Source organism: Osmerus eperlanus, chromosome 15, assembly GCF_963692335.1.
Source record: "Osmerus eperlanus chromosome 15, fOsmEpe2.1, whole genome shotgun sequence".
NCBI classification, from domain to species: Eukaryota; Metazoa; Chordata; class Actinopteri; order Osmeriformes; family Osmeridae; genus Osmerus; species Osmerus eperlanus.
Window position 1 is genome coordinate 11,885,318 of NC_085032.1, and position 10,397 is coordinate 11,895,714.

Sequence of the window (10,397 nt, forward strand, 5' to 3'; positions counted from 1 at the left end):
ATCTTATAGTTTGTAAATTATCATTCTTCCAGTCACCTATGTAGGGAGGTCAAAAACAAGCAATCATGGTCAGCGCAGTGGGTTTTTAGGCCTAACACTTTCTTTAAGAGTTTGGTGCCCTCTAGAGCTGCTTTCCCCACACTGCACTTCCCAAGCTAGACGTGTGGCCTACTGGCCTCCTTTACTATACAGCAGATGTGTTTTCATGCTGCACAAAGTAGAAATAGGAATATTTATATTAACTTAACATATCTAGCCAATGTCTAACCACTTGAGCTGGCCTACTCTAAATGCACTACTAAATATTCTCTGGTGATTCTTCTAAATTCGGATAAAACCGAGGTTCAAATTTTCGGTCCTAAAAAATATAGAATTTTTTTTTCCAATCTGACCTTAGACCTAGACGGCGTCAAAGTCTCTCAAAGCCAGCTGGTAAAAAATGTAGGAGTCACAATGGACCCAGACCTTTCTTTTGAGTACCATATTAAGCAAATTACCAGAACTGCATTTTTTCATCTACGTAATATTGCCAAAATACGAAAATTTATCTCAAAGGATGATGCCGAAAAACTAATACATGCATTTGTTACGTCCCGATTGGACTATTGCAATGTGTTGTTCTCTGGCCTCCCAATTACCCACCTAAAAAATTTACAGCGGGTGCAAAATGCTGCTGCTAGACTATTGACCAGAACAAGAAAGTCTGATCACATAACATCTACTCTTGTCTCTCTACACTGGCTCCCTATCCAAGCCAGAGCTGACTTCAAAGTTCTACTACTAACCTACAAATCTCTGCATGGATTGGCACCACTGTACCTCTCCGGTCTCCTTGCACCCTATTGCCCCGCAAGGACACTTAGATCTCAAGATGCCGGCTATCTGGTGGTTCCCAAAATTAAGAAAAAAACAGCTGGAGGTAGGGCGTTCTCATATAGAGCACCTCTTCTCTGGAACAAATTACCTGTCTCAATGAAGGAGTCTGATACTGTTTCGACATTTAAAATTAGGTTAAAAACGTTATTGTTTAGTCAATTCTACGACTGTTAAAGGAAAGTATGTTACTAGTTGGAGGCAACGGGGGACGGGTTGTTTCCATCCTTATTCTATAAGTATAACTTATTTTAGAGTTCTCTTCCCCTGGAACAGATTTCATGTTCCAAACGAGGGGGGCTGTCGCTGTCTTGGTGTGTGGGGTTGCATCAAATTCCCCTTTTTTGCTCTGTTAAATTGCTGCACCAGTCCACACTTGACCGGTGGGGATCTCATTCAATTATGACTGTAACTGTTAGCTGCTCCTGGCATTCTCTAATCCCTGCTCTCCTCTCTCTGTCCCCCCCCACACACATCCCTTGTGGTGTGGGGGGTTTGAGTTGTCAGCACCTGCCTGGTCGTCGGTCGGCCAACGCTGGACCTGGTCGCGAGTCTCCCGGTCCTGTCCTACATCTATAAAGTTGAACAATGGATTTTGGTGTTTCAAAACCCATCGACACTGTATGACTATGTTTAGCCTGTGTTCTGCTCCTCTCTCTCACCAACCGTCTCTGGAGGAGGGGATCCCTCTCTGAATTGCTCCTCCCAAGGTTTCTTCCATTTTTTCTCCTGTTAAGAGTTTTTGGGGGAGTTTTTCCTTGTCTTCCTTGAGGGTTTAGGTTGGTTGAGGGGCAGTTCTATGGGCGTATGTGAAGCCCTCTGTGACATGCTTGCGTGTAAAAAGGGCTATACAAATACATTTGATTTGATTTGGTTACAATCATCCGGTTACAATCAAGTTTTCAGTGAAAGACAAATTCGGAAGAAATTGTATGACAAAGCAATGAAGTTTGAAAGGGATTTGGGGGATATTTGTCTGTGATGAAACAGCCTAGAAAAGCACATTACACCAGCTGACAAACCACAAAGAAATCGTTGCCATAGTTTCCATTGTATGTTCTCTCTTGACTGAGTGTCCCACCTATCCTGTGTACTACAGTTGCTGTTTATCTATATGCACAATGTATTTCTGTGCCATAAATAGAAGCCTCAGTAGGCCTTCTCACAAAGCTGTGCACGTCCATAACAGACCAATCTACTGTTCAAGCCTCAAAAGATGTTCCTCTACTTTCCCTCACATCCCCGAAACTGAACACATTCTAACTGTGACTTTTTAGCCCCTTTAGTTTGAGATGAACTGTTTCTTTTCGGTGGCACTTGGTTTGCTGGTTTAAAGAGTGTGAGAAACTCACCGTGATTGAAGGTAGAGAGGAAACATCGTGGCCTCTGTAAGTGTCAGAGTTGTGTGGAGTGGGACAGACAGCAACGCCAGAGAGATCACGTTATGAAGCATCTGATTCTAGTGGCTAACCATGCGCTACCGGTTAGCCCTAATTTAATTATAAACCGACACAAGGAGGGGAAAAGAGAGCTTTTCGTTTTTCTGAGTCTCCCAAACAAAATGTACATTGACGTCTCCCACTATGCTTCTGAGGAAGAAGGCATCCAAGGAGGCAGACTAACTGAACTTTTATGAACTTCTGATTCGGGCCACATGGAGTCAAATAGGAATTAAGGGCTGAGTCGGGCCCAAGGAACAACACACACACACACTGTGTCCAATCCGTTTAGTGTGTTGAACCAGATAGGCTCCTGACAAGCAACCAGATCGTATCTAGAAACTATGGAATATCGTGAAACTTTACTAAATTAGGTAAGATTTTGAGACCATTATATAAATATGGGAACTATCATGGGAACTATCTATCTAAAACTGGTCAAATAAATGGCACTCAGTTGGAACGAGTTCACCAGCAGTAAAGTCCAGACAATGTAACCCCTGTAACAACTGAACCCTGAATGGTCTTTAACGGTTGGGGTCACAGATAGCAGAGTTAATTATGGTTGTTAAAATACCTTCACCGAAGTTTCACAGTGGTGTTTTCTAAATGATAGACAGAAACAATTTGTTTTTGCTGGTATATACAACACACACAATTTATAACTAGCAGATTTCAGAGTGCATGTAGCCTACTGTATGTGTGTGTGCGTGTGCGCGCGCTTATGTGCGTGTGTTTTAGCTCTACTTGAAACTTGGAACTCGAATCCTAAATATCTGAGCACCTCAGTCGATACTGTATCATTTACAGATCTTAAATATGCATTTTCCATATACAGCTATTTATTTACTATTTTACTTTTTCTTTTTTCCTTTTTAAACCTGTGGCGCCCTGAGATTGCCTCGACAGTGTATTATTGTTAGTGTTCATATTATTAACAGTTCAGAACGTTGTGCTGTTGAACCTGCCCTTAGTAACCAGCTCATGACGCTAGTATTCTGTAACCAAGGTACATTCTCCAAACAGAGAGGGCTAGCTAGTAAATGACCAGATTATCTTCTCAGATATAACACAATTTCCAAGCGAATCGAACTGAAGTACATAAAAAAAGGCTCTGAACTGAGTTTTTTGTGTGTAACCTTTGCTTCCTAGCGTGCATTGTTACTCTAAAGATACCGGTTTAAAAAGTCGCAATTGGTGTTTTAGTTGATCCTTCTACGTTAGCCACAATGGTGAGTACAGTAGCTAGCATGCTAACATAAGCTAGCTAGTCAGACATCGTTGGCCAACCAGCCGTACGTGAAGCGTGCTTCTAATACCTTAGCAAGAAGCCCACCTATAGCTTATAAACATGTATTATATTGAATGTGAATGTAGCTACAATAGCTGATGTTAGGTTGCTAAATCTGAAACTGCAAGCTAGGTTAACAGTTTCTGTAGCTCTGCTAGGCTCATAACACCAATAAGATGGTCTTAGACCCCTGCCTTGGTTTTTGTGACAAACCATCCAGCTATAAACACGAGACAAATTTATATGTGGTGAAAGTTTTGGTGATCATTTGGCACTCATGAAACCCGAACTTTAATTTCTCTTTCTCTCTCTCCAAGGCTGAGTTTGGTTTCAATGAACACCATCAGAATGAAACCATCAACTACATGCGCTTTGCACGCTCTAAGAGGGTCCTGAGACTTAAGACTATTGACACCTGCTTTGAAGAGCTCAAGGACAGCCGGTGTGTTTTCCTTAAATGTTTTCCTTGACTATGGTTTAATGTGTCATTTGTTTGTGTCCATCTATGTTTGTCTGTGTGCTTGCATTTGTGTTTTAATGTGTGTTTTCAGGCTGATCGAAGGGATGGGAGTAAAAAGTATATTAATAATAAATGTCGATATGAGTAAAAAAAATAATGTGTGTATGTACAAATGAGCCGATATGAGTAAAAAATGTATCAAAATAAAATGGTGTGTTTGGCCAGACTGGTAGAGGAGACGTTCACGGTGGATGAGGTGCGGGACATGCTGGACGGGCTGCAGGCGGTGGTGCGTGGGGAGGTGGAGACGGAGCTCATCAACACGGCCCACACCAACGTGCTCCTCCTCAGACAGCTCTTCTCCCAGGCTGAGAAGTTCTACCTGCGTCTGCAGGCCGACATCTCAGAGCTGGAGAATAGGTGAGAGGTAGTCTGGAGGAGCAGTGGCGGATCTAGAGATTTTCATTCGGGGGGGCCAATGGGGTGGCAGAAGGAAGTTGTTGGGTGGCCTCCTGGAGGCGAATCAAAACCCAAAGTAGGGGGGTACAGTACTCCCTATGGTAAATGATTAGGCTATAACATTGTAGTTTGCATTAAACAATAACATTAATATTATTTATTGAAATGTTCTGTAATGTACAAATAATATTTTTCCATGGGAAGATTGGGGTGGCAGTATTTTTTATTGGGGTGGCAGCGGCCACCCCTTGCCACCCCTTGCCACCAGTATTTATCTGTGCGGGGTTGGTCTTTTATGGCACACTTAGTTTTTATTTTTTTATTTAGGTTGGACTGAAATTCGTTGTTTTTCACATTGTTTGTTGGAATAGTTATTCGAAAAAGATTCATGGGAACATGTCATAATGCAGTTCAACAGTTCAAGGGTCAGGAGTGTCACACACATGCTCAGGTAGGAAGAATGTCATTGCTGTGACCACACTTAGCTTCTGGAAGGAGTGCCTCATATGTTCATGTTTACACAGTCGGGCACCTCCCAAATTGTAGCATCTTCTTCAGGGCTCTTCATGTGAACGGCACACTGCTTCACCTATGTGGTTAAGGCACTCACAGTGAAAGCAGCTTCGGAACCACAGCTGTGTGACCTGTTGTGGTTACCGTTTTCTAGTTCGTATTCTGTTACTTTTATGTTTCTTTTGTGATCTTTACTGCATGTTTTCTGCCAGCACTTGTAATAAGAGAAACGTGTCAAGCGAGTAGGCAAAGAGTGCAAACAGGAGAAGAAAGTAGTAACTGAGAAACTTAAAAAAAGTGAAAGAAGACGGGCTTCTTGCAGTCAAGGTAACCAGGCCTGGCTGCCAAGAATGTGTAATTGGCAAGTCTGGACACAAATCCATATGACATTGTTATACACCTTGAAGTAGGTACTACATCACTATGTGTGTGGTTGTCAGACATCATTTTGTTTTTAACCCCGTTTGCAATGGGCAATCAATAGTGAAACCTTGGTAATAAGCAGTTACTAAGCATCCTTAACTTTGGGGGGTATTTGCTGTGTTTTAGGACTTACAGTATACTGTCTAATATAAGGGGCTATCAGGGTTCTCTGTATTCATGGTGCAGGTGGGCCCTGCTCACCCCCTCCCTGTCTCTGAGGGCAGATCCTGACTTGGTACAAAGCCAGAGAAACATTGCTCTGGAAGATTTATAGTGTGATTTAGTGAACCTGACCAGCCTGGAGAGCATTTCATTGGCTGTGGGTGAGTGTGTCTCTTGAGGAGGAGGTAGGTACAGAGTAAAAAGTTGTAGCTTTTTGATGTTGAAAAGCTTTTAGTCCTTCATCAACATGGAGAAAAGTCACGAGGAGATGCTTTGTAACTTGGCCTTTGATTTGCCTCTGCCTGAATAGAGCTGCCTAAAAGGACCTGACACTAGTGTTTCTCAACTCTGGTTTAAGATGTTTGTTTGCTCCTTGGAACACAACTGATTCAAATGAATAGGTCATTATCTCTGCAGAAGCCGTGGTTCATTTTGTACCAGTGCATTGCCATGGTAACCCAGGCTGCACACCTAACCTGCTCCGGAGGTTATGTTTGAGATAAGAGATCAACACATATAAATGCACGACTGACAAATCAATTCTCTTGGAAAATGGCATCACCATTCCTAGAAGAAGATCCTGTGAAATTAAATCCTTCTGTCAAATTCAGTAATTACTGTGTTCAGTAAATCCAGTGAACATTGAGTTATGGCGCTTTTTGCTTGCAGCTGTGTGTGACAGGAGCGGTGGAGGGGGTTGCATTCACTATAAGACATCATCTAGTGAACTGGTGACCCTGAGGAAAGTCAAAGCACCAAACAGGCAAACCCAGGCGTGTTGTAGATGGTGTTGTTTCATGTTTTTGTGCAGTGAGACAAACAGGCCTGTTGGAAGTGTGAGATGTGTAGGACTTTAGTGACTGTCAGTAAGGCGTAGATACACCCCTTACCACAGGTCTACGTGCATTTATCTGCCTTTTCCAACCACATTGAAGTAAACTGACAGTTGTGTTCACCTCAAACACATCACGTGTTGAGTTTTAAGCATTTGTTTTCTAGGACAATGGGTGTAAATATTTTTCTTTGTTTAAAGAATGGATGTTTTTTGTTGGATGTTTTGCACCGGCTTGCTAAATTCACACCTCATAAATGTTGACCAACACGGCAAAGTCACGTACACTGACTTTCCCATGAAACGCTTTATTCAATTATTTTGATGAAGTGGTTCAAATGTATTAATAGTCTTGGTTGCAGTATGTAGTGTACTTTTATTTATACTTTTTTTTGTGATCTGTGTTTCTTGTGTCTATTCCTGTCTGTAGAGAACTGTTAGAACAAGTGGCTGAGTTTGAGAAGACAGATTTTAAAAGCACTAATAAGGTGAGTCTATTATAACATCAGAATAACTTTTGTTGGAGTTATTACACATATTATCCAAACACTTTGGATAATATTTCAATTCAGTGAAATCCTGTTCGTATCACAAGATCTTAGACCCCTTTCACAACAACAGTCCAAGTAGTCAAGTAAACAGTCATGCATGCATTGTAACAACAGTGATGCCGTGCATGGAAACTGACCAATCAATTGGTGGTTTCAGTATGTCAGAATGAGGTGTTGGAAAGTAGGGATTTTGTAATGTCACACCTAGCCAGAGGCAATAGCCTTCTCTAGAACATCAAGTGGTAGTGTTTGAGGTGAACCACCCCCCCCCTCTACTCCTCCTCAACCACAAGGACATATACACTGTGAGGAGGGCCAATAATAAAATGTTCCACAGCAGAAGAAGTACTGTTGTTTTTCACACATGGTGCTTGTCACGCACAGTGCCCTTTCGTCACCTCTGGTCCTGTCGTTCTAGTTTTTGGAAGGCATGGCCTACATATACCAGAACAGTTTGGGGCGTCTAGCTGCCTTCTTTATTGTGTCTTTGTTGTGTTCTCCTGAATTAATTTTCTTAGTTTAGGTTATTCTCAGTGGTTCGGTGAATTATTCAATATCATAACAAATTTAAATTCTTACTTTATCATATATATTGTTGATAAGTATAGTAACTCATATAGGTTAGGATGAAGAGTATTTATCAAAGGTTTAGATTATTTATTATAGGTTTAGATAGGCCGCTAGGAATCGTCAAGAGGTGCAGGACTAAAGAATTCCAATGTACCTGTACTTGCTACAAATGGCAAATAAACTTGAAACTTGAATCTTAGGTCAACCAGGAGATCAGCAAGCCTAAGCTAGCACCCCTAAATGAGGGAGGGGTGTCGGAGCTCCTGAACAAGGTATGGATCTCATCCTCAAGCCTGGGATTACCAGGGATTAGTGCTGTTATATTAAAAGCATCCTTCTGAACCTGTTCTTTATGAATTGATTGGGGGCCAGGAGATATCCAGACTGCAGGAGGAGAACGAAAAGCTGAAAGGCAGACTCCGGACGCTGGAATCTCAGGTATCACCGACATCGTAAAATGTCTTGAACATCATGTCTCGCCAGGCGACAGACAGTTCTACCCTTGATACATGAATTGGGTGGTTTAATGATAAATGAAGGAAAACTGTCATTGTTTTGTCAGGCCATGAGTGCTATGGATGAGAAGAGCCAGGCTGAGCGAGCTCTGAAAGATCTGCAGAAGATCCAAGGGGAACAGCAGGTAGAGTATTAACACAGTACCTAGTATTCATACAGATACTTTTTGTACGGCCAGTAAACCAGGGACAAATCCACATGAGCTGCTGCTGTGCATGTGTGGACCTGAGTTCTCCGACCCAGGTAGAGATGTAAACAAGGTCTCCAGTCATGGGGTACTAGTCGATCTTGGTATTAGACACAAGGATGTGAGTATGACTTGAGTAGAAAGGGTGGATGAGTGGAGGGTTAGATAGAGGGGGGGGGGCTTATACCATATCTCTGTTTGATAGTCCTTCAGTTTTTTGGTTTGGCTTACATCTATGCTGGAATCCTGTTTTGTAGATAAGTAATCTAGCGCTTCTTCAAATATTGTCCTGCATTTGGCTCTTTCTTGCTTGTCAACTGTTATTTGATTTCATTTGCTCTCATGGAAATGAACTGGTATGTATCAATCTGACCTACGTGAGTGCACATTTAGAAGTGTTTGAGAGAGACATTTTGTGAGTGAAAGCTTACAATGGTGTTTGCCAGTACGTCCAGGCATGGAATTGTATGTCTCCGTATGTGTGTATTTGTCTGTGTGCATGTGTGTAGTGTGTTTTACCCCCAACTTCACCACTGACAGTTCCCGCTTGTCTCGCACAGCTGGCGTGTCGTTCCCAGGAGATCAGCAGCCTGGAAGGAACGGTGTCGGCGCTGCAGGAGGACTACCAGCGCTCCCTCCACGCCAGCGCCGCCTCCCAGAAGGACCTGCAGCAGAACCTGGTCTCTGCCAAGCACGACCTGCTCAGGGTCCAGGATCAGCTGGCTCTGGCTGAGAAGGTATCGCAGCATTCACCAGGAGCTAGGGTCTACCCAGGCTGGGTTTAACCTGTCACTGTGGGTCCTACCTGTCACAGTATCCCCTCCTCTACTGCCCTGACCCTGTGTGTGTGTGTGTGTGTGTGTGTCTGTGTGTGTGTGTGTGTGTGTGTGTGTGTCCGTGCCCAGGAGCTAGAGAAGAAGTTCCAACAGACTGCAGCCTACCGCAACATGAAGGAAATACTCACCAAGAAGAACGAGCAGATCAAGGATATCAGGAAACGACTGCAGAGGTCAGTGAGGGAGCCTCCACACACAGCACTGTGTAGAAATCTACCTTCACATGAATGGCAATTGTCTAAAAAAAGTTTTTGAATTTGTTTACTTCAGATATGAGTCCGATGAATGAGCCTCACCCAGTACAGATGAACGTGACCCAGCAGACCAGGACGACAAATGGACCTATCAGAAGAGAGTGTGGAGGAGAGACCGAACAAATCATTTATCTTACGGCTGCACTTGTAGAACGAGAGACGCTTCCCCCCAGAATTCTATCATCCAGCTTCTCCAACATCTTTTCTAGTCATTGACTTTAGTAGAGGAATGTGAGTACGGTCGTGGCATTTGGTGGATGGAGATTGTGGGCCCAGCAGATGTTTCTAGTTTCTGGAAGTTTCTGATTGTTCTGCTACCATGGTGTGGCCTCCCGTAAAGTTGCAGTTGTAGCTTGTGTATGTTTTATTCAATCAGTTTCTTAGTCAGCTAGCGTCCTATGCAAGTACTGTCACACCCCCTGTCAAAGTTGGCCTTCTCATGATTTTGGTGTTGAGTAAAAATGCTGGATACCTTGAGGCCTGCAGTCAAACCTCTCTCTCTCTCTCATCAAACTGATACATAGTTCTATGGCACCACATAGATGAACCTGTCTTCTTTATGCACTAGTGTGTCTGCTATGTTCACCAGTCAGACAACAACTGCTTTATTCAGAATGACGAACCCTACAAAAGCTTGTGTGATAGAGGTAGGGATTAGCCTAATGGAGCAAGGTACTTTACATTTCAGTTACGCTAGCGAGTTAGTTTTCTTTGAGACCTTTCCTTGATACCTTGGAGGAACGTCTGGGGAAATGTGGTGCAGTCACAATGTAATTTATGACACGTGCTTTAATTTCTTACCGTTTATATCTTCTGTTACTGCTTAATGATGTGTGTGAGTAGGGAGTATTTTTATGGGAACACCAAACTGTGTATTTTTTCTTAAATGCTGACAGTAATGAAAGTGAATGAAAAGCTATATAACTCTGCCTCTGATGTAATGCTCTTGTAGAGTATTATGCATCTATTGTTCTGTTAGACATGCATATGTGTGTATTGTGCAAAGTGGGAACTAAATAAAAAAAACGGTT

The 10,397-nt window shown here is 42.7% G+C and overlaps 1 protein-coding gene across 2 annotated transcripts; it reads left to right on the forward strand.

Annotated features, from left to right (window-relative positions):
* The first annotated feature begins 3,346 nt into the window (after nt 1-3,346).
* lztfl1 (leucine zipper transcription factor-like 1) lies at nt 3,347-10,397 on the forward strand. Of its 2 annotated transcripts, none has more exons than XM_062480142.1 (10): nt 3,347-3,544; nt 3,921-4,045; nt 4,289-4,483; nt 6,883-6,940; nt 7,774-7,845; nt 7,946-8,011; nt 8,136-8,213; nt 8,837-9,013; nt 9,182-9,285; nt 9,383-10,397. In XM_062480142.1, exons 1-10 carry the CDS (start codon nt 3,542-3,544, stop codon nt 9,399-9,401), a joined length of 897 nt encoding a protein of 298 aa, XP_062336126.1. In that variant the 5' UTR covers nt 3,347-3,541; the 3' UTR covers nt 9,402-10,397. The 2 variants fall into 2 exon arrangements, with proteins under 2 accessions (XP_062336126.1, XP_062336127.1); XM_062480143.1 differs by having other exon boundaries at nt 8,855-9,013.